The 25,186-nt window shown below is 40.9% G+C and overlaps 1 protein-coding gene across 4 annotated transcripts in view; it reads left to right on the top strand.

The window, feature by feature from the left end:
* egg (SET domain bifurcated histone lysine methyltransferase eggless) overlaps nt 1-25,186 on the top strand; it is a 42,283-nt gene that overhangs the window by 1,164 nt on the left and 15,933 nt on the right. For all 4 annotated transcript variants that reach the window (XM_089737263.1, XM_089737264.1, XM_089737266.1 and 1 more), the window contains exons 2-19: nt 49-3,354; nt 3,531-3,694; nt 4,398-4,484; nt 5,371-5,418; nt 6,317-6,428; nt 7,497-7,607; nt 9,963-10,156; nt 11,002-11,082; nt 13,332-13,410; nt 14,802-14,968; nt 15,466-15,620; nt 16,192-16,307; nt 16,388-16,527; nt 17,450-17,479; nt 18,473-18,595; nt 18,996-19,043; nt 24,380-24,547; nt 25,059-25,179. In XM_089737263.1, coding sequence (XP_089593389.1) covers nt 49-3,354; nt 3,531-3,694; nt 4,398-4,484; nt 5,371-5,418; nt 6,317-6,428; nt 7,497-7,607; nt 9,963-10,156; nt 11,002-11,082; nt 13,332-13,410; nt 14,802-14,968; nt 15,466-15,620; nt 16,192-16,307; nt 16,388-16,527; nt 17,450-17,479; nt 18,473-18,595; nt 18,996-19,043; nt 24,380-24,547; nt 25,059-25,179 — 5,250 coding nt within the window. The remainder of the gene's footprint in view (nt 1-48; nt 3,355-3,530; nt 3,695-4,397; nt 4,485-5,370; nt 5,419-6,316; nt 6,429-7,496; nt 7,608-9,962; nt 10,157-11,001; nt 11,083-13,331; nt 13,411-14,801; nt 14,969-15,465; nt 15,621-16,191; nt 16,308-16,387; nt 16,528-17,449; nt 17,480-18,472; nt 18,596-18,995; nt 19,044-24,379; nt 24,548-25,058; nt 25,180-25,186) is intronic.

The following is a 25,186-nucleotide window of genomic DNA, read 5'->3' on the forward strand; positions in this document are numbered from 1 at the left end:
TTACACTAAATGAACAATCTAATAAATCTGAAATGTATTTCCTTACAGATGATAAACCTGATGTAAGCTCAGTTCTGGAGAAGGGAAATGAGCCAAGTACTGCAGATCAAGAAGACACCCAAGAAAAAATAAAATCACAATCAATTGACATTGAACCAGTTAATGAAAATGAAAAACATCTAAATTCAAAATGGAACATTGAAGAAGAAGTCACAACTGATATTGATCTTCAAGAAGAGGAACTCTTGCTGAGATGGGATGAGAACGATGAGATATCTAATGTAGAACTGATGAATATTGAGGATATTGATGAAGAATACAACTTAGAGTTTTCTGAAATTAAGGATGATGATATCAACAAATCAACAGTCCAAGAAGTTAGTTTGATAAAGTCAAAAGCTGGAGTCCACCCACCTCTTGTAGAAACTGGCACAGGAAGTACAGTTGAACAGAAAGTATTTGAATCATACAGTAGTCGAGAATCAGGTGATGTCACTTCTTATTTGTCTACTGGGAATACTAATCCCACAAAAGAGGAGAACGACTCTGAGAATCTGAAAAATGTCCAAGCTCTTAAAGATCAAAGAAATAGTAGTGTTATTGAATATAATGAAATGGCATCAGATGTAGACAATTCGAATTCAGAAACTACAAGTGAATTGTTGGACTGTGTTACTGACATAAGTGGATCACAAATTGTGAGGAAAATTGATGAAACCGTAGCAGCAGTAAGTGAACCAGTAGGCGATAGTCGCGATAACCCCGATAATATTTCATTCAACAAATCAAATCAACAACATACAGAAATCATGTCCAAAATTGTAACGAACAATGAAAATATAAAAATATCCGCTAATAGTCAAGCAGATAGTCCGATAATTGGGATTGAGGAAGAGAGTACTGATGGACCTTGGACATCAATAGAAGAATCAGATTTGGCAAATATTCATGAAACTCAAGAAAAAACTACAAAGATAGTCGTCAACCTAGGTGAAAGTCAATCTGATAATTCTGATACGGATATAACAGCTAATGTTAGTGATTTGGCTAATTCAACTAAAATGGTACAAGGTGAAGATGATCTTGATAAAGTCAGAACTGATGAAAACATTTATGAGCTAAATAAAGTATCAATGGCAGAAGACAGGAGTCAAATTGAAACCAAAGTTGAAGTTATATCTCAAACTCAAACCACAGAGACGGCAAATTCTCTAAGGATGATAACTAATAATGAAAAAGCAGAGGCTATTCAAAAGACTGATGTTATTGGTGACATTGATAATTTTATTACTGATTCAGTTTCAAGTGAAATGTCAAATATAGCGAATATGGTCCTGAGTGATGTAACAGATGAAAGTGATATTCTTGCAGATCGTAAAATTACCATTGCTGAAGGAACTAATGACGAAATCAATGTACCACAAGGTGAATCAGTTTCAGATAGCAGTGAAGTTATAACCACATATGACGAGATCTTAAGCTCAAGCTTAGGTAAAAGTCAACTTAAAAATAATATTAACACTAATATTCCATTTGATGCTTCAAACGATAAATCTAGTAAGACTCCAGACAACAGTCAAATCGAAATTGTCGAAAATAATGATCTACCTGCAACTGCGGAACAAAGTAAATTGAAAGAATCTAGATATAAAGCTTGTGGCATTAATCTCGTAGACGAAGCTTTATCAAACGAATCTGCTGATATTAAAGCTGTTAACAATGTAGTTGGTATAAGCTCTACAGGTACTGATCATGACAAATCCATTGAACAAAGTAGTATTGTAATATATGCTGAAAATAAAGAATTCACTTTAACGGATGAAACTAATAAAATTACGGTCACTGGTTTTCCTAATGATATTGAAATGGAGTTATGTGAAACTGAAGTATCAACGGGAAAGTCAGCACAGGAGAATCTAGTTAAAAATGAAAATATAAGCAATGAAAATGTTGTAGATTCACTACAAATTCCTGAAGATAATCAAATGAAAATTATTGAAGCGAATATCGCCGAAGGTGTGGTTTCAGATACAGCACATCACACACATCAAGTATTTCAATCTGAAGCGAAAACTGATGAAAATACTCTAATTTCAAGTGAAAATCCAAAGGGTGATCAATATGATAGTAACGTTGAGAGAGGTAACTTTACTGTAAACATTTCAAATGAAGCCCAGAGCCCTAAAAACATGACTCAAGATAAAATCGAAATTGTTGCAGATTCAAATAATACTTCAAATGAAAATGTATTAGAGCCAACTGGACTTAGTAGTGTTGTGGGTGAAACTTTTAGCCAAAAAGCTGACTTGGATTTTGTGGTGTCTAGTGAGATTTCGGATAAAGATGATAAAATAGTACCAATCGTTAGTGAAGACCAAAGCGAAGTAATTACAACTGCAGTTGTCAATGAGGATCCCGAAGAGAATGTCAACGCTTCTAATGATAAACTCACTAGTCTGGGTGCTCATTTGACTTCCCTCGCAGATGTATCTACAACTCTGCCAATCAGGGCAAATTTGGAACATGGTTTGAACCGTCCAAATGCCATGCTGGAGATACCGACCCAAGAGTTGATAGACATCGATGATGCCGAAGACAGCAGTCAAGCGGCATCTGATGATGGGAATCTCAATAATACAATAAATATCACTCAAGAAATTAATGATAGACTTGAATATAGGGATACAGATAATAAAGCTCCTATAGCAGAAACACTTAGTGTAGATACGACTGAGAATTCAGATAATCCTATGTGCACTAAGACTTCTGGTCTTACACGAAATACAGAAAAAGCTGAAAATCGGTCTGATAATGATGTCTCTAATGAAAATGTCACTTCCGATTTTAAAGCTGATTTTAAAAATAGCGATAGTGAAAATTCTAAAAATACTGATGATCATATGGATGTTGATATGCCTCTAGAAATAAATAATGCTGAACCCATATTGACTATATCAAAGAACTTGAACCCTGTAGGAAATGTGTCGGAAATGAATCCAAATGTAGACACGAAATCTACTCGTGATTTAGATATAAATAAAACATCTTTGGGCGCTGTGAAAGATGTTTTTATATCAGAAACAGCAGAGCCTAAACCGTCGACTTCAAGAGCAGCAATGGAACCGGCGGGTAGTTCAGAACTGAAAGAATTGGCTCCTTGTACACCAATGAAGCAGGACGAACAAAGTGTTCTTGAACCTAAACCATCAACTTCCAAGGTCATGGTTGAATCAGTGTTGTCGGAGGCGACGGACAGTCTGGGGTTGTTGGCAGAGTCATCGAGGATGGACGAAGATGAAGAAGAGCCGGATGATGAAGACGACGTGGAGGATGAGGACGATTTTGATAATGATGGTAAGAAAATAGCCATTTCTTTATTACTGGCGCAATAGAGAAAAATTAACATGATTTGGTTTTATCTAAAATACATACGACAGAAGTCTCAGCTGTATTACAAATACGAGATTGATGCCCTCGGGCCACGAGTCCACAAGCGCTTTTGTTTTTTCATTAAACACTTATTTCACCAGAGAGCAGTAATCAAATGACAGCGTATAATTCTGAAGACTCAAACCATCAAAATTCGGACCCCGACTGCGGAAGGGAACAGAACGAGAGCGGCGATACGACTAAAGATGAGAGTGAGAAAGACGGCGTTATCGCGACGAACCTTAACACAGTAGAGTCTGAAGAGGTAACTGTCTTTATTTATGGTGACGTGAGAACAGTTTATGAAGGAATAGCTTTAGAAAAAAAAAGAGTCATATAATAAATTTGCGTAATTAGTGGTGGGAGAAGGTATTGTAAGTCGAAACGAGCAAGTACCACATCTGCCGCTTTTCCTCGTACCCTGGTTTGAAGGAAGAGGCAGGCTTTAGAAAATACAATTGAAACTTCAACCTCAGGTGTCTAGGTGAATGACGTCATCCGATAACTAAACAAACAACTATGTGACAAACACACCGTCAGATTTGGATCGTTTGTAACTATGAGGTGAATAGTGCGTAGACAATGTTTGATGTCGCAACGGACGGGATATATCTGTACTATGTAATCTGTAGTGTGTGTGTTGGTGTGTGCATATTTTTTCCTCTAACTATTAGCTGTTAGCCTAAGAGTCTATTCTAGTTACCCGGAGAGGTGAGCTCACGGGATCAACCTGTGATAGTTTGCTAACAATGGCCTCAGCAGTGCTTCGCAACGTTGATTCGTCACCGCAAAGAGCTCTTTAAGAACGCATAATTTTCATTTCAATTAAAGACCAGTCATATGTTCGCCGGAACATAAAAGTTAATTATTTATTACATTAAGGAATAATGATCACGTTCCTAAAAAAATCTTCTGTCTCTGGGATCACCGATGATGGTGCCGCTTATCCTTTATATTTCTAATGTCAGATCGAAATACAAGCTGACTCCGATGAGAATGTCAGCGATGAAAAGTGCACGCAAGAGGCAGAGGGCATCAGCCAAAAAAATATCGAGGTATGTTTAATCTTCTGTAGTGTAGATATTAAGCAATGTTGCATATTGCAATATGAAGTCTATGTATGCGCGATGTCGGACGACGCTCCTGCGAGGGCACTCGTTCGCCTACCGCCAGCTAAGCAAGGTGTGTACTAAATGCCTAATATTGTCATCAGTATTTTATTGAAGAACCCAACCAATTGTTACTAAATTGCACGTCATATTGCACTATGCAACATTGCCTACTATCTAAAGTACAGGTCGGATTGCGAAATTTTTGCAGTAAAATTGTTTTGTCTGCTTGAATTAATACAGCCAAACACATCATGATGTATCCAGCCCACGCATAGTTGAAGCGATGGGCTGGATATCGTAGAACCTCGTTGGAGTAAACCGGTTCTTGAGTGGAGACCCTGCAAATGTAATTTGGGACGCCCCCCCGGCTAGGTGGTGCGATGACCTCCCCAGGGTGGCCGATAAGAGGTCGGGGGGAGCCAAAGACCGGGTTCAGTGGGGGGAATTGGGTGAGGCTTATGTCCAGCAGTACACGACTATCTTGGTGTCATGGCGATCAAACATCGTGTAAGGAATTACGGCAGCAATAACTGTATTGTGGATGAACGCAGACGATAAAAATGAAGTCTGCTCGTGGTGGATGGAGCACTGATAATGATTTAGAGCGTCGCGTGAAGCTTATGACCATGGGCTCCATCATAACATCACGCTCAAATATACTGCCGAACCAAATACATGAATTTGCAATACAAGTTCTGCGATTAACCCGTGTACTGTCTTAGTGAATTGAGTTGCCTTTGAAGAGACTTCAATTTAAGTGGTCTGTTTCTGGAAGTCGCGGTGGCTGATGTCCATAGGCACTTGCACAGTAATTGTCGTGTTATTCTAGGAGACGGTCGCAGCGATCCAGTCTATCAATGAAAACAAAGAAGATAATGTAAGTACACACATTTTGATGTACCAAGTCTTACCATTTTAAGCTTGCAATAAAGCTTTTGTGCGGTTGCCTCGTTAGTCAGGTGGCTAGTGATGCGGGCTACTGTACTACTTGGTGTCGGTTTGATTACCAATCGGAATCATTAAATTTAAAGGGTCAGTAAATGATATTTGGTAAGCTGGGAGAAGTGACTTTATTTTTGATGTATCTCCGGCATCCATAAAACACACACAAGTAAGCACAAAAGTTAAAGTTATTAAAATCGGTCTGAAGGGTATGCCAACCGTGTTATTATTATTAGGTGCGAATGCAAGGGGAGTCTTTTAGTGGGTAGGGCCTTAAAAACATTCGTGGACCGTTGCCTGCTCCTGGCTTGCATACCGTCAAGCTCCACATACCACGCACGACCTCCAGGAGGGGGGGGGGGGTGGCATCTTGTTCGGATCCCTGCTTAGAAAAGGCCATTCGTACTACTATTGGGGCTTTCGTCTCGCGTCTCAACCTGGATTACGACGTTCAGGTTGTGATCTCTGTGCTCCGGTCACTCGGCATCAAGCGGAGGACCGTAAGCACGTCTGCTTGTGTCGGACATAGAAAAAAAAACCAGCTGACGTGACGAAACACCGTCAGATTTGAAACGCTAATAACAACGAAATGAATGATGCGTGAACAATGATTGTAGTCAACCAAGATAGACCATCTATCTATCTATGTATCTATGTACTTACTCTCCTTTTTTTTATTCCGTTGTGTCGTACTGTCAACATGAAAGATTTTGCGGTAGTTGCTACCTTCTTGTTTTTAATTTGTTGCTAAAACACTCATCGATTCTGTACTCGGACCGGCATTTTATATCAGTCAAGACGCAATGTATAACGGATTAGGGGTCTTTCTACAGGACGGTTCAGGTTATATCGAGACAGTAAAGCTATCGGATACGTCGGACAATGAACTCGATGGAGCTTCGAAGGAGATCGAGAGCGGTGTGGACGAGTCTTCAAACGCGCGAGGTGAGTCACCTATCAATGATATCGAGGAGTGAAATGTTATTTGCTTTAACGGGGGTCAGATGGAATGAGCTCCCCTCCATGGTGTTTCCTGAGCGCTATCACATATCCTTATTCAAACGAGGCTTGTGGAGAATATTAAGCGGTAGGCAGCGGCTTGGCTCTGCCTCTGGCATTGCTGAAGTCCATGGGCGACGGTAACCACTCCCCATCAGGTGGGTCGTGTGCTCGTCGTCTGCCTACAAGGGCAATTAAAAAAAAGCGACATTTCGCTTAACACGCGAATCTTTGTAATTAAAAGTCCGTTTTATTTGGTACTAACATCTACAACGCGATCTTTTTAATCGAACCTCAGTTAAGTTTACTCTATTGAAATAGCTTATAAAGGTTTTTTGTTACGTTATTTTTTTTTCAAACATCAAATTTTAAATGGCTCTCCTGCAAAGTTGCAAAAATGTCAGCCTTCCACCCCTCGATATTATAAGTCCCAAGTTTATCAAACATTCCTTCACTCAATGGCTCAATTTAGACAGCCTTTGAATTGTTTATTCGTACATTGATTAGCCAACCGCACTTCAATAACAATACTATTCCAATATTTGAAAAAATCATTATAAGGGACTGACTACACGTCACTAGAAGCAATCGTAACGTGTGACGTCATATGTGGGTAATCGTTGTTTGCGTGCATATTCTTGATGGTTCACTTTATTTTAACTAAGCAATAGTTGTGTGGACTATTTCACGACCTACCTGATGTTAAGTGATCCCCGGAGCCCATAGATATATACAACGTAAGTGCCGCCACCTACCTCGAGATATGAGTTCTAAGTTCTCAATTTTTACAGTACAACGGCTGCCCCACTCTTCAAACCGAATCGCATTACTGCTTCACGGCAGAAATAGGCATATTACATACATCACTATCTCATCAGCACGTTGCCGGTGTCGAAGTCAGAATGGAGTGCATCATCGTCAGTCCGTGGTCAGCAGCAAGCTCCGGCTTTGCCACCCAATAATACCGGTCTGAAGTCCAATATCTACATATATACATCAGATTGTTACACACAGACAAATCTTCGCCGAGTAAGCTGTCCATAGGCAAGAAAAAGAAGCTGGGGATATCTAAAGCTAGACACGTGGTCAATATCGTTGAGGTTGAAGAGAGTTCGTCTGAAGATGGTAAGTTTTAGTATTTAAGTTTTTAAGTATTTACTGGTGGTAGGACCTCTTATGAGTCCACACGGGTATGTACCACCACTCTGCCTATTTCTGCCGTGAAGCAGTAACGCGTTTCGGTTTGAAGGGTGGGGCAGCCGTTGTAACTATACTGAGGCCTTAGAACTTATATCTCAAAGTGGGTTGTGCATTTACGTCGTAGATATCTATGGGCTCCAGTAACCACTAAACACCAGGTGGGCTGTGAGCGCGTACACCCATCTAAGCAATAAAAAAAAAGTTTGTACTCTGACGGTCAGATCCGTCAGTTGTTTGCAAGAAACGACGATAAATTAGTATAAGATTTGTTATTGTAAACCAACAATGTAACACGGACTTTTTTGCGGGAACGCGAGCAGTGAAGTTGTGTGATTTGTTATATTTTGTCTATTTAGTGTTTCTTCAGGTTTAAATGTGCAATAACGGTGGTTTATTAACTGTTTAGTATCTGCGAAAGTGCTTAAGTGTTCTAAGTACTCACTCTAACCGGCGCCATCTAGGCGGGCTTCGGATAGCCTGAGTTTCTCGCCGCATCTTCTCAGTGGGTCGCGTTTCCGATCCGGTGGTAGATTCTGCGAAGCACTGCTCTTGCTAGGTCGGTGTTAGCAAGACTCCGGTATGAGCCCCGTGAGCTCACCTACACGTTAGGGTGAAGCTGAAATAGCCTCTCAAGGCTATCAGCATAGGTAGAAAAAAAAACTGCCAACCGAAAGGGCTGGGGCGGCAATTCCTCCTGACCAAAAAAAAAGTGTTCTAAATGTTAAATAGAGTTTTAATATGTAATTCGGTGAAAGCTTTATTTATCCCGAGCCCTAGCGCGTAACGATAAATAAATAAATAATATAAAAATAATACAGGCGGGATGTAACTCTGTCCCCCGTATCTTTAGTCGTTTACACGAGCTTAACTCGACTCGACTCTACCTCCAACGCGCGTTTTGGTATGATTAGTCGTAAAAATAAACTCCACTCAAACGTCCTTGGAAAATTTTCCTAACCGGAGCGAAGTAAGCGAACTGTCAAGTCAAGGTACGTCGCGACGTACCTTGAACGTTCCTCAAGGCTGATTTTCTATCAATGTCCAAATAGTATGTGGACCTCAAATGGAAATATATGATATTGTTGTGCAATGGTCTAGATCTGTGCATGATTCGCGCATATTTTGATAATTTAATTTTGATAATTTTTATTAATGAAGTAAATAGTTCGAGGTTAGACTCGTGGTTAGACATTTGAAACTCCTTATTTTATTTACCTACATAAGAGTCATATTTTGCTAACTACCTAATAAATAAAGTCAATGCGAATATAAGTTTTGAAGTCGTCGTGGCCTAAAGGATAAGACGTCCGGTGCATTCGTGTGTAGCGATGCACCGGTGTTCGAATCCCGCAGGCGGGTACCAATTTTTCTAATGAAATACGTACTCAACAAATGTTCACGATTGACTTCCACGGTGAAGGAGAATAACATCGTGTAATAAAAATGAAACCCGCAAAATTATAATTTGCGTAATCACTGGTGGTAGGACCTCTTGGGAGTCCGCACGGGTAGGTACCACCACCCCACCTATTTCCGCCGTGAAGCAGTAATGCATTTCGGTTCGAAGGGTGAGGTAGCCGTTGTAACTATACTGAGACCCTAGAACTTATATCTCAAGGTGGGTGGCGCATTTACGTGGTAGGTGTCTATGGGCTCCAGTAACCACTTAACACCAGGTGGGCTGTGAGCTCGTCCACCCATCTAAGCAATAAAAAATAAAAATAAAAAGTTTTATTTATATAATAATAAACTGGTGGTTGTGGAAAAGCACTTCAACAACACGATGCAACCAAAATCACACAAAAGCGGCGAATAAAAATACAAAGCCGGGTCCGAAATATAAAATAATTATAGGTTAGAAAATAAATAATAACTTTCAAATTTACCGCACGCACACATATTTACGAATAACTCAGCAACCAAAACATCAAACAAGTTCAATGCTTTTAGTATCAAACAGACAGTGGCAGCTTGACTTTGACATTAAACAATGACCATAGACTACAGAACTCTATGGGTTTGATGCTAGCTTGATCAAATTTTCCCCAAACTGATGTTGTCGTGGTGACGCAATAACACGACTGTACCTCACTCGAGGACAGTTGAGGAATATTGTAATGGTCGACTAAAAATACCAAACTCGAGTAAGTTTGGGAGGAATGCTCGAGCATCATCGGATGAGTTAAGAGTGGAGGACTATTTTACGAAACGTCTAAAGATACGGGCATGTGTCATGTCTGTACATAGTTCCTATGGAGTTCGAATGAGTATTGTTTACAGATATTCGGCCACCAGAATCGAACGAGGATCCGGATCAGCGATCGGACGTGGCGCCGGACGAGGAGGGGGTCACTTCGGTGAACATCCCCAAGGGCATCGAGGTTATGTGCTCCGGGGAAAGTACTTCGGAGCTGGTCGCGAAAGAGGGGGAGATTGTTATAAGCCGTGTTCCGAAACCGCCCCCACATAAACCGGTAAGTGAATGAGTAATGCGAACCGCACTGTGCAGCTTGAGAGATGTAGTAGTACTAGCAGTAGTAGTAACAGTAGTAGTAGTAGTAGTAGGTTAGTTAACGGCAGGCAGCGGCTTGGCTCTGCCTCTGGTATTGCTGACGTCCATGAGCAACGGTAACCACTCACCATCAGGTGGGCCCTATGCTCATTTGCCTACACGGGCAATAAAAAGAAGTAGCAGTAGTAGCAGCAGCAGCAGCAGCAGCAGCAGCAGCAGCAGCAGCAACAAAAGCAGTGGTAGTATGTTCGCTTCCATTAGGAAATACCGTCGTTAAATGCTTTCCACTTTGAAAGTTGAGACAGCCGCTGCGCTACCTAATTGAGACCATGGCCTCGTGCTCAAACAATAATAAAAAAGAATATACAATTTAAAATTTAAAATTTTATGAGTCAAATTTCAAGCTGTTTTAAAACCGATTCCTCGAATTCAATCCCCGATTCAATTTGCTTGCAACATCGATGTTTATGTAATTTTCAATCAAAATTCGACCTTAGCCACTTAAATATTAAAGTTTAGATTCCATTATATTTAATATTTCCATTTTCATTGATAACACTAAAGAAAACCGCTGGAAGAAACAATTTGGATTTATTATTTGATTGATTTATATATTGTTACGCCGGTAAAAGTAATGCCATCTATCGCCGAATAGTCGAACGAATATCGAAGCGAAAGAAGCGAACTGAGAATTTTAAAGTGTTTGTGAAGTGTTTTAAGTGTTGAATACAGTTTTTAGTTGTACTTTGGTGGAACATTTATTTATCTCGAACCCCAGCGCGTAGTAATAGTTTTGTTTTGTTACAGGCTCGGTTGAACACCAGTGAAGTTACTATAAAGACGACTTCTGGCAGTTCAGAGCCATCCCTCGTCATACCCGAAACTAAGGTACAGTAGATTGAGGGGAGTTGGGACGCTTTCAAATTCCAACAAAAATTTTCAGCGGCTTTTGAAATATATAAGTACACAAAAACTTAAAAAACTAGCTTGACCTGGTCCACCTTGGCTTTTGGGGTGAATCGGGTCACGTTTGGGGACAATAGAGTTTTTCAATAGGGCTGGCACTGTTTAGTTTTAAGGTACTTACCTTTAGGTAATTAACTTATCAATATCTTTAATCGGTTACAAAACTAGAGACAACGGAGACTAAATTAAATTATTTAATATTCATAAAAACTAAATAAAAGTCCTTTTCAATTCAACAAAGGAGAAACCCCATTTTGGGCCTAAGCGTTACACGAATGGGATATGTACCAAAAAATTCGTCTATTTTGCTTGATTAACCTATTAAAATCTTAGCTTCATTGACAATGGCCAAGTGTAGAAAATAAGTTGAATTCAATTTTTTGTTTTAAACAATCTTTGTAAACATCTGCAACACTTATTTCAATATACGTAACTAGCTCCACAAACGTGCGGATTAGAATTAGAACATCCATAAAATAGGATCGATTTAGTGGAAATCAAGTGTAAAAAATAATTAATACTCTTTTGCTTTAGGATAAATGACTGTTTTTATAGGTATTTTAATCAATGTAAATAGAGTATGGCCATCGAATCGTGACACAACTACTTACAATGGCGGCAATTCAAAATATCTACAACTGACAACATTAAATATAGCATGAAAGGGTAGTTTTGCATTTTTATATTAATGTGACTATGCCATAGAAAAACACAAATGTATCAAATCGTGTTATGTTATCTTTAATGTTGCCAACTGAAGATATTTTGGATTTTGCCGTAAAGCTGTAATGCGTTTCAGTTTGAAGGGCGGGGCAGCCGTTGTAACTATACTGAGACCTTAGAACTTATATCTCAAGGTGGGTGGCGCATTTACGTCGTAGATGTCTATGAGCTTCAGTAACTACTTAACATCAGAACTAAAATGAAATGAAATGTGATGAGATAATATGGGAGCACGTAATGATTTATATTTTATATAAAAAAGCTATCATATAAATATAGTATTTCATATAAAAAAGTTTTCATTAAAATTAAAATAAGACTGACCTAAAGGTCTTAGTTACCAGGTCATAAAATCCCTTAAAAAAATCATTTCGTGCGCAGCGCGTTTCGCATTACGTTGTTTTTAATTTTTGGCTTTCGTTCGTTTTCGTAAACAACCTAACGCGCGATTTCTCGTAACAGGTTCCATTTTTATTTTAAAGCAACCTGTTGCTGCAACAGGTTTCGTAAAAAATTACTCATCTTTAGTAGGAAATAGCCTCAAAAATATCGTTTTTATTAAAATATCTCGAACAATAAACATAACCTAAAATGTAAACATTGTCTGATTTTACCAATTTGGCCATTGCTGGGAGACCTGAAAATTGGGCTCATGAAACCTTCTAAGGTATTGTAACTTATGCCCAAATTCTAGCACTGTAACGCCAGGCCCAAGTTTGTATGGATTTCGGGTTTGTCCTTTAAATCTCACAAAAGCATTGTGGTAACCCAGATTTGTCCCTATTCTACTCCTAGGGGCTTTCATTAAGAGCACTCGAACTTAAAAATAAAATAAATCATCAAGACCGCCATCTGCTACCAAATAGCGGAAACACATATCGAAACGACTGGTACTACCGGAAATGCTCTCGATAATTAGTGGTCTCACCTGGTGATAAGTGGTTATCAGAGCCCGTAGACGTCAACAACATAAATGCCGCCCCCCACCGTCTTCTTTTTTCCCTACCTATTCTATTAACCTCGAGGGGTTATTCTAGATTCACCGAACTAGTAGGTGAGCTCGCCGGGCTCAAACCTGACTATGTTGCTAACACTGGTCCTAGCAAGAGTCGTGCTTCGCAGAATCTACCACTGGATCGGAAACGCGACCCACTGAGAAGATCCGGCGAGAAACTCAGTGGGCTGTGTCTGTGGGTTAATTTACTCGTCGATCCCTTCGGCACGACGAGAACGATGACCGGTGCTTGAGGTACCTAAAGCACCGTTAGTGGATCGGGAGGATTCGAAATGACGTGTTTTGGGCGACCCACCGTCAATTATTCATGAATGATTCGTGCCAGTTTGCTATCTCACTCGCACGCACGTGCCGCGTTGGTGGTGACATCACAATTCGCTATGAGCTCCTCGGCTCGACGCGTCGATTCTAATGAGCCTTGCTTTGTTCTTAGTTACAGGAAGCGAAGGAAACAGACGCCGACCTAGAAGTCTTCAATTTGGACTCTGATGATGAAGACGGTTCTGCTAAAGGTAAGGGGTACGACGTGACATCTGGCTGTCAGTCTGGACCTGACCTCTGGTTACATGGGCATTTAAACTGGCACCGGTAGGCATCGCGGTCCCTAGGGTGGTAGGGTGGTCCCTATTTTTGTAACTTGTTTTTTTTCTCACTATCTTAGAATCAATTTATTTTTTGTTAGAATATGTAATAATAATAATATAATACCTAGGATATTTTTGACGGTGATTTTTAACCACTTGCAATAAGTATTGCAACTGTAAAAAAAAAAAGAAAATATTTGATAAAATCCAAAAAAAAAAAAAAAAGCCCTCTGAGTTTGTTTCGCCGGTTCTTCTCAGGACTGTGGCTTTTTTTTGGAACCGGTGGTAGAGTTAACATTTTCTTTTACATTTTGACATTCAACAAGTGTGTTTTTGATGACATCCAAGTTGAAATAAATGATTTTGAATTTGTTCTTCGTCTTTTGTGAGGCATTTGTTGTACTCTTCTATCAAATCAAAATCATTTTTCAAAGCTTTCATTCTCAATAAACATGGAAAGTAAAAAAAAAAATGTTGTTTTATGTTTTTAACCCATTTTTTTGGTAAAAAAGTATAAAAAATTGTGAAAGTCATCATATATTATTTTAGGTTAAACTTTAACTGGGGATAACTTTTAACCGAGTTGACTTAGCAAAAAATTATTTCAGACCTTTTTTGGTAGGCCGTTTAATTCCCTAAAAAAAGATGTATTTCTTTTTACTAGACGATAATTCGTTGAGATACAATAAAATTCCAAAGAAAAAGAAAAAAAATCCGTGTTATTTAAATGGGATATCAAAAATCACGATGCGGCACTTCTAAACATTAATATTAAGAGCTCAAACTTTATTAGATTTTTTTTTTCGTCATCTTGGACGATATTTTCGTAGCACCTAAAGAAAAAAAATATAAAAGTTTTTTTGGCCCACCCTAGTGGTCCCGCCTATAACCGTTGCGAAGCAGTCATGTATGACTAACCCATAGATACAGCCCACTGAGTTTCTCGCCGGATCTTCTCAGTGGGTCGCGTTTCCGATCCGGTGGTAGATTCTGCGAAGCACTGCTCTTGCTAGGGTTCGTGTTAGCAACGTCATCAGGTTTGAGCCCCGTGAGCTCACCTACTAGTTAAGGCGACGCTGATATAGCCTCTCAAGGCTATCAGTTTAGGTAGAAAAAAAAAGCTGCGATCTCTATTCTACATAAATGAATCTTTATCGATATTTTGGTATTGCCTTCATAGATAGGCACCCTCTTTTCTCTCCATAAGGTTCTCAGAGTCGGCATAAATGACTTTACTGGTGGTAGGGCTGTGAGCTCGTCCACCCATCTAAGGAATCAAAAGAAAAATCTTCATCGATATTTCGGTATTGTCTTCACAGAGTCGTCGAAGCTGGAGTCCGGTCGCTGCTTGAACCCGGCGTGCCCGGGGCGGGAGGCGGCGCAGCTCCGCGCGGACCGGGCGGCCGTGGCGCACTACTCCGCCAAGACCAGCAGGAACGCCTTCATCTGCCGCCCCTGCTACGAGGTGGTGGCCGTCAGGACAGAGGTCAGTAAGATGCACTATGTAGTATTTATTGCTTAGATGAGTGGACTTGCTCATGGCCCATCTGGTGTTAAGTGGTTACCGGTGCCCATAGACATCTACAACTTAAATACCGCCACCCACCTTGAAACATGAGTTCTTAGGTCTCAGTTTTTACAGTACAACGGCTGCCGAAATAGGCAGGGTGGTGGTACCTACCCGTGCGGACCCACAAAACGCCACCAGCAGTGATTAGGCAAATTATAATTTTGCGAATTTGATTTAGAAATTAGAAGAATTAGTGAAAAATTCAATTAGAATTTAGTTAGTAGAATTTAGAATTTAGAAAAATTGGTACCCGCCTACGGGATTCGAACACCGATGCATCGCTACATACGGATAGACCGGACGTCTTATTCTTTAGGCCACGACGACTTCGAATCTTCCATCTCATTATTATACATTATCACAATGATGTTCATTGTCATACCAGAAAAAATAACAGTCTCCATCCAAACCAGGGTCTCGTGAACGGCCTGAAGAATTTCACTCCGCTCTTCGAAATGAAAATGGAGAAGCAGTCCTTGAACCTGGTGGAGATATCGGATTCCGACTCCGAAGATGAATCCAGCGCGCCGGAGCAAGCCAAGGAGGTTGTCGGCGACGAGGGGGCCAAGTGAGTACACGCACAGCTGGGCGGTGTTGGTACCGGCCAGCCCGGACAGGACCTGTAGGCTTAGACGACAAAAAGAAGATCTTGAACCCAGAGGGTGAGATATTGCTCGGTAGAGCGGCGGTCCGAATGTTGTTGTTGTTGTTGTTCGGAACTTGTATATATGCAAGCTTATTTTGAAAATGTCGTAAGCGAGATTCAGGCATCTGTTAAATATCTTGCGTTGTATGATGGCTACTCGCCACAGACTTTATGTCTCAAGCGGGTGGCAACGAGACTATAGTTAAATTAATAAAATCTAAACTGAAATCTTGAATTGATATTGCGAAATAACTTTTAAGAACCATATCCGTGGTTTGTGAGCTTGTCAACAGAGCAATAAAATAATATCTCTCTCTCTCTCTCTCCTCTCTCTCTCTCCTCTCTCTCTTTCCTCTCTCTCTCTCTCTCTCTCTCTCTCTGTCACTCACTCACTCATTCACTCACTCACTCACTCTCTCACTCTTACTCTCTCTCACTTCGACAGTCCGTCACATGGATACACAGATACACGAATGTACATATGTGTTAACAGGTTACTGGAAGAGCATCTAGCGAATTTGATAAACGAAACTTGGAGTAAATACAAGATGGACGCCAGGATGAGCGAGGCTCGCAGCTTCGTGGACCTGGAGGTTCAGAAGTTGGAAAGTGAGTTCTCGAAACAGACGAGGAGGCTTCAGAGGATCCCTCGCTGATGCTAATGTAACTCGTCGTGGATGTCCCCACAGAACAAAGCAAGGAGATCGACCAGATGCTGAACGAGTGTCAGGTGGCCACGGACAAGCTGCGCGACTCGCTCTACAAGACCTTCGAGCCGACCAAGCACGACCTGCCCCCCATTTGCATCGTGGACATCGTCGGCTGCTACGTAAGCGTCTCGCTGTCTAGGGGACCTGCTCGAGGCCCGGGGGTCCAGCACCGGGGGCCGGAGTAGTAGAACTCACGAGACCAAACAAATAATGCTTAACAAGCACGGTCCCCTTTGGTTTTCTCCTGTGTTATAGACGACCGATTTGGAACTCGTCACTTGCAATAAACGTGTGTTCACCACGTGATGGCGGGTAGTCCCCGGAGTATGGCCAAGCCGCTGCTCATTTTGGACTCCTCGAACCTCGCTCTGGAAGCTCCGTCGAGAGTTATGTGTTCTTTTTTTTTATTGCCCTTGTAGGCAGATGAGCATACGCTCCACCTAATGGTGAGTGGTTACCGTCGCCCATAGACTTCAGCAATGCCAGGGGCAGAGCCAAGCCGCTGCCTACCGCAAATGTTCGTAAAGCTCCCAGGATGGACTAATTATTTTCACGTACAAACTTGTCTTCTTAAAGCTTAGACCTTAGAACTCATGTCTCGAGTTGGGTGGCGGCATGAGCTTTATAGATGTCCATGGGATAAACACCAAGTGGAACCGTTGGTTAAGGTAGACTGTGACTTTATCTAATTAAGAAATCATTGAACTAAGCAATAAACAAAACTTAATTATTATTTTTTATTGTTTTTTTTTAATTGCTTAGGCGGGTGGACGATTTCACAGCCCACCTGGTGTTAAGTGGTTTCTGCAGCCCATAGACATTTACGACGTAAATGCGCCACCCACCTTAAGATATAAGTTCTATGGTCTCAAGTATAGTTACAACGGCTGCCCCGCCTTTCAAGCCGAAACGCATTACTGCTTCACGGCAGAAATAGGCAGGGCGGTGGTACCCACCCGCACGGACTCACAAGAGGTCCTACCACCAGTAAAAAATACACAAGAACGGAAAGAGCTGATAGTTACTTGTTTTGGTTTTCAGTACGAGGGTACGGAGCAGTCCCTGGATGAAGTGAGTTCCTTTTCTTAATATTCATTTTCATGGACAAGCATAGACCATAGACCTGGTGGTCCAATGCGAGGTCTATATGGATAACTAGATACCATAATCGAGGCTTAAAATTCATGTCCGAAAAGTGGGCGTTCACGTTGTTGATGTCCACGGGCTCCATTACCGACGCAACGTCGGAACTATTATAGTTATGCCGCTATAAGTGTTCTTTTATTTATAAAGTAAAACAATGTCAAATATCGTTGAAATTTCTGTTAAAGACCCGAGCGGAGCCGGAGTGGGCCGCTAGTCTATCTTCTATCCATATAATATATCGACGCTTGAAAGGCAAACGTGACTAAGCGACAATAACTGATTTGTACATAAATGATAGGCAATAACCATATTCGATGCGCAAAAAATATATATTTCTAGGTCTATTAAAATCATTTCAATCCTACAGCTACTAGCTAGATTCTACTATAGCTAGATTCGTTAAAATAAATTTTGTTTTCAGGTATTTCAACTTTAAATTAGTCTACTGTAAAGTTCACGCATTGTCGCTTAGTCAAGTTTGCCTTTCAAGCGTCGATATATAAATGAATTGCTGTTCGTTAGTCTCGCTAAAACTCGAGAACGGCCTTACCGATTTGGCTAATTTTGGTCTTGAATTATTTGTGGAAGTCCAGAGAAGGTTTGAAAGGTAGATAAATATGAAAATACTCGGAATCAATAAAAATAACAATTTTATTTTTCCTTTGATGTGTCCCCCGTCGGACGGATTCTTTTTGTTTGTTTTAAGTTTATTTTATACAAAAATTTTGGTATTTTATTTATCGATTGAGGCACTACGAAGTTTGCCGCGTCAGCTAGTACTCGATATATTTGGGGGTGACTGAAAATCAGCGCTGTTCGAATCATCTACTTTAAATAGCACTAGCTGAGCCATCTCCTTCTCCCTTTTTGTTTTTTTTCTTTTCTGAGTATTAGTTATGTATTCGTCTCGTTACACAGGCGAAACAGCGTGCGAACAAACGCAAGCGCACGGAGCCGCTTTGCTCGCAGCCGAAGAAGGCGGCCATAGCGCTCGGGTACGCCCCGCTCGACGGCGACCACGCGCAGCCGGACGTGACCCAGGTATGAGGCCCGCAACACAATCCCACTCCCATGTGTGATCCAACATAGAAGTCAAACTTCTCTGTGTGATCCAACGTCGAAGTGAAACTTCTTTAGGCGCGTTGAGATTTTCCCCCCCTACCTATTCGTTGGTAGCTGAAAGAACTATTTAATAGTCAATAGTATTCTTAATAATAGTAGAAGTCAATCGTGAACAATTGTTAAGTACGTATTTCATTAGAAAAATTGCTACCAGCCTGTGGGATTCGAACACCGGTGCATCGCTCGATACGAATGCACCGGACGTCTTATCCTTTAGGCCACGACGACTTCACGACGTTTCGACTTCTGTGGTTCACATTTGTAGACCCAAACTTCACGAGTACTTCATGGACACTCTACATGTCTCTTTTGTTCATAGGAGAAGACCCCAATAGAAACAGCACCCAACGAGTCGAAGGAAGATGACGTGAGTATTGAATAAATATTATATTGATGTGCCTTTGGAAAACATACAGCATTGTATTATGAAGAAGCAGTGTGTACTTAGCTTAAATTCCTTGTCTATGTCCAACCATTGACAGTCGATTTAGTTCCATCTTTAGCCGCTAGGTGCTGCCAGCAAGTATAAAGGAAGCGCAGCCATCTTTGATCTTCATAGCGTTGTGTACTTTCGTACTGTGAAGTCGCAAATCCACAAATATTTATTCGACTCCTTATTAATTGCAAAAAATATTTATTTTGTGTTTCTTGAGTGTTATTTTGCAATCATTACGAGTATTATTTACCAATCCTATCATCGGACGCCATGAATCACGCGTCATCTGTTGGAGGTGATGTTGAGTCAAGCTCCATAATTTCCGAGAGGGAAAACGTCCAGGCGAGACGCGATGGAGACGCCTCGCGTTCGAACAGCTCGTCAAGCGAAAAAGAACAAAAGGAGTCTCTGCGTAAGAAACGACTGGATTCAAAGGTAACTGTCGATCTTCGAATCGGCTCGTTATCCCACCAGGTCAGTGACGTTGCAAATCTAATAATGCATCAACTGTGCGTAACAATTAATGTAACGGAAATTGTTGTAAACAAATTGATCTCGTCAATACGGAAATTTTGACAAAAAACACAACAGATTTAAACTAATAATCTTTGTAACATAATTACTGAAAACTTTGGCAAATCGTCTCCGTCGTACAAATTATCCGAAAAAGCGTTTCAAATTGTATGCGGAAAAAAGGGCCGTTTGCATAGAAATAAGACGTCAAAGTTTAATTTCCGTGATCTCTAACAAAGTATCCTGTTGCCAACGCACCACTCATTGAGGATTTTTTGTTTGATAATACTAAATTGAAATTTATTCAGTCCTTCGGAGGGCTACAATCCTATTTGTCACAACCTCGTACAAAAGGCAAGCCAAACATTATAAACAATTATAGTCTGTAAATCTGGCACAATCCAGAGGGGGGGCAATTGAAGACACCGACGGGAGGCACTGAGTGCCACCAAAATTGTAATAATTTGTAAACCATGTATGATTACAAAATAACGTAAAAAAAAAAAAAAAATTTTATCACCACAAACTATAGCTCGCTCAAAAATTTCGATCCTGATTTTTTTCGATGTAAAAAGTGACATGCCACAGACTATAAATAATTTGAGAATACATGGTAATCTACGGCCGCCAGGGTGCGCTGGAATTATTCCTACATTTTTAAGCGACGGATCAATGCGTCCAATTTTCGAGCTTCGAGAGTTGAACAAGGTCGTAAAGATAAAACACTTTTTTCGGACACCTCGGTACCAAACTTTCTCCAACCAGGGGACTGGATGATAAAATTGAACATTTCTCAGGAACATTTTTCTAGTACCGGTCGCAAAATTTCGTCGATACTTCTTGAGGATCAGTACCAAGGTACCAGTATCAGTACCTTCAGGAATCGGTACCTTCTTAAGAGTTAGTATGAAATGACATGCCTACCCTTCGGTCTGGCTCCAGCGCCACACCTTTTTGCTTCCATAACATGCGGGTCGCAGAGACCTTGCGTGCAAAGGGAACTCGAGTGCTAGTCTACCTAGACGACTTCCTTTTGGTCGACCAAGACAAATCCAAGTTCAAACTTCAGGCTGCAGAAGCTGTGAAGCTTTTGGATTAACCTTTTTTGCTTCCATAACATGCTGGGTCGCAGAGACCTTGCGTGAAAAGGGAACTCGAGTGCTACTCTACCTAGACGACTTCCTTTTGGTCGACCAAGACAAATCCAAGTTGAAACTTCAGGCTGCAGAAGCTTTGAAGCTTTTGGATTATCTGGGCTGGCATGTCAATTTCCATTATATAGGGTGCTCGGTCGCTCGGTCGCGGAGACATTGCGTGCAAAGTCGAGTGCTAGCTTACCTACACGAGTTAATCTTGTTTCACCAAGACAAATTAACGTTTTTGCTCCCATAACATGCTCGGTCGCGGAGACCTTGCGTATCATAGGGAAGTCAAATATTAACGTACTTACGCGACTTTCTCTTGGTCCTTGAAGTCAAATTCACCTTTTTGCTTCCATAGCATGCTCGGTCGCGGAGACATTGCGTGCAAAGTAGAGTGCTAGCTTACCTACATGACTTGATCTTGTTCCACCAAGACAAATAAACGTTTTTGCTCCCATAGCATGCTCGGTCGCGAAGACCTTACGTACATAGGGAAGCCAAATGTTAACCTACCTACGCGACTTTCTCTTGGTCCATGAAGACAAATACACCTTTTTTGCTTGCATAGCATGCTCGGTCACGGAAACTTTGCGTGCAAAGGGAAGTTGAGTGTTAGCCCACCTACGCAAGTCCCTCCTGGTCCATCAAAAGAAGTCAAAGTTGAGCCTTCAGGCCACATAAGCTGTGAGGCTCTCGGATTATTTGGGCCTTACAAAAAATCAATTAGTACACTGGTTCAAGAGATGACATGTCTAGGGATTCGATGGAAAATTGCGAGAAATAAAGTGGCCACTCCACAACATCCTAGCTCAAACTCTGACAGAGCTACATCAATCTATGTTAACTTGCAAATTTTCTTGCGAAGCTTCAAGAACAAACACTCCCGTAAAAAACAGGCCATCCTGCATGTGTTCACAATTAAATGCAGTGCTGACGCGGAACCACATGTCAGACATTGCCGATACACAAAACCAACCATTTCTTGGCAACGGAAGCTTCGGACATGTGTAGGGGTTACAAATGCAGTGCTGTCGCGGAGCCACATGTCAAATATTGCCGATACACAAAACCAAACATTTCCTGGCAACGAAAGCTTCGGACATGGGTAGGGGTTACAATTAGACAAAATATTAACGTCCTGTCTATGGTCAGCTCAACAACTGAAACGGCATAGCCACAAAAGAGCTATTTGCAGTGGTAGTGACAATCAAAATTAATCTGAAAGTATTTCACTAGCGTTGACCTTTCGATTTTTAAACCTAAGCGACAAGCTCAAGATAACTGTCAGCTTATAATCTCTCGGGGAGATACAACATCATAGCCGACAGGCTATCACGAGGAAATCAACCTGCGAAATGGCACTTTTTACCACAAGTGACCACAAAAGTCTTTCGAAAGTTTCGCCGACCAAGATTGGATACCTCCAGCAGACCGTAGAGGATGCAACTAGCATGGGGAATTCCTGCTCTCAACCTTCTCCCCCCAGTACTGACTCACTTCAACAGTGTCTAGGGAACCTACCTGGTAGTGTACCCAGACTGAGCGAAAGCATTTGGGTATCCAAGCCTTCAGACCCCAAACACTAGATAACTCGCACGAAATCCAAAACCTGCCTCCTCCACAGGGTAAACATTAACCCTGAAAGCTTAGAAAGGGGGGGAAGGTTGTACAAATAATAGACTGGTCTACACAGGAGAAGATTTATTGAAAATTAGCTGGTGTCAATCCACTTTGTCAGCATACTTACCAGCAATTAGAAGATGGTGCATATGGTGCTACAGTTTTAAAATTGATCCTAAGTCTGCAGATGTTGCCAAATTCTTTTTTCTTTTCCAAAAAGAAAATTTTGCCTATAACACAATCCTTCTGCATAAAGCAGCGCTGTCGACTTTCTGCGGGCAACATACATGTAGGACAGCAAACATTCTCAAGCTCTTTAATAAAAATTGCTATTCTAAAAAAGCCATCGGAATAGCTAAACAAAATTCAACTACTTATTACAACTTTACTTATTATAGTCCCATTCACATGAGATCCGAGAATAGTTCTAAATTGGTTTTTTTCAAACCCAGCCGCCAGCTCACTTCTCAATGTAGCTTGAAGGACTCCAACAACCATGTTGCTGGCTACTGGACGCAGAGTTAATGACCTTACTTTGCTCAACATTTCTAAAGACAGTTTCTTTCAGTATCTTCAGATAACGGAGAAAACATCTTTCTGATACCAGTCTTTGGGTCTAAAATTGAAATCCATTTTCGTCAATAAGCATAAGTGCTTTCTAAACATGAAACTAAAGACATATGCCCAGTAAGATTCGTAAGGACTTTTTTTTCTAACTGTGTGTTGTCACAAAAGCGGCATCCCGTACTGTAATTGGAAACTGGTATTCGTTCAACCTTACGAGGTAGTGGCATCAACGCGTCTCTCAGAAGTTGTAGATCAGCAGTAGCCTCTGAGATGGATTGATAATGAACTAATGGACGAAATACTTTCTAGACGCAATTGCAAATCATCCAAACGGTTACAATAATGATTGAATTATTTCATCATAGCGTTGTGCTTAATAATTTCACCAGCAGATAACAAACACGTCTTCATAATACAATGCTGTATGTTTTCCAAAGGCACATCAATATTACGGTTTTACATAACAATAAAACCGATATTATGTGCCGAGAAGGAAAACATACAGCATTGCAGGAAGTTCTTCCTGGTGAAGACTATGAAGATCAAAGATGGCTGCGCTTCCTTTATACTTGCTGGCAGCACCTAGCGGCTAAAGATGGAACTAAATCGACTGTCAATGGTTGGACATAGACAAGGAATTTAAGCTAAGTACACACTGCTTCTTCATAATACAATGCTGTATGTTTTCCTTCTCGGCACATAATATCGGTTTTATTGTTATGTAAAACCGTAATATTGTCACGCGCTAAAGTTCGGAATGAATATAAAACTTTCACCGAGGTACAAATTAGAACTCTATTTAACACTTACTTAAGGGACACTTCACAATTCGCTTCCTCCATTTCGCTTCGATAATATTCTATTCTATATAAATTTTCTACAATTATTAAAATTTATTATGGCTCAGATATGCGAAACGCAACTTTCTCTTTCTATGTTATATCTATCTTAAATATATCCAACTATATATGTGGCCGTCGGTGCAAAAGTGGCCTAAACTTATCATAGTTAGTATGGATGCAATTAGGTTTGAATTTTCATGAATTTAAATTTGAGTAAGCAAAAAACAATCCGCGCAAAATAATGTTTACAAAGCTATCTGTTATATATGGATGAAGCTATCGATAGGCCGGTTTTGCATCAAAATTTATTATATTTTAAATAAATTCCAATATACGTCATATGAGCTTGAATATAAAAAATTGTGGATCAGGTTTGCGCTAATGGCCTCATATATATATATGTCTCTCTCCCTCTCAACGTCCGTGCGCTTCGTCCGATCACACTTTTCGTAACGCTCTCGTCACGCACTCACCAGCTTATCTCCGTGCGTAAAGAAGTTTTAATGGCTCAGGAGCCGGACTCGGAATGTCAGCTTTGACGTTTGCGAATGTCACAGAGTTGACAGATAAGTCTCGTTCGCAGAGGGAGGTGTCTGTCGTTCAGTTGTCGGCGGAGGTGGCGCCGCCGGACCTCCCCCCGCCCGGGGAGCTGGTGCGGCCACCCCTCAAGCCGGGCATGGTCGTGTGGGCTATGAAGAACGTCTTCTCCCCCTGGGTGAAGGTCAGGATACAGGACATCGCGCCAAAGTCGGTAAGTTTCGAGAAGTACTTTTTTTTAAAGGGATTTTATGTCCTGGTCCTATAATTTTATTGTTATTTTTATGAAAAATGATAATATGGGGAGAAATGAAATGAAATGAGATGCGATGATATGGGATGAAATATAATCTCAGTAAAATGGTGGTCCTTTACTGAGATTTTTTTAGTAGACTTTTTGGAGGATCCCGAGAAGTTACGCCCAGCGGCTTTGTTTCGTTTTCCCACATTTGTGCACTTTCACAGTTAATAAACTACCGTTATTACGCATTTAAACCTGAAGAAACACTAAATAGACAAAATAAAACAAATCACACAACTTCACTCATCGCGTTCCCGCCAAAAAGTCTCTCCGAGAAATACTTCGACTAACTTCGGCTTAGTTAAATCTACGGTCTACAATAACCTTTGGTTTTCGGAGGTGTATGTGTAGGTATCTGCAGGAGGAGATCCTGGAAGATTCTAGATCTCAGAGCGGTATCAGACGTTCGTTATCCTGTCCTCAGACCACAAGCGCGTACACGACCTGTACTGTCAAGTTTGACACGAAAACGAAAAACCCGTTCAGGACCCTGAGTGCGAGGTGCCTCGCGCATTCGGAGCCGCCAAACGCGAGACTCACTATAGGTGAGTG

This window comes from Bombyx mandarina, chromosome 23 (assembly GCF_030267445.1).
Source record: "Bombyx mandarina strain Sakado chromosome 23, ASM3026744v2".
Classification (NCBI taxonomy): domain Eukaryota; kingdom Metazoa; phylum Arthropoda; class Insecta; order Lepidoptera; family Bombycidae; genus Bombyx; species Bombyx mandarina.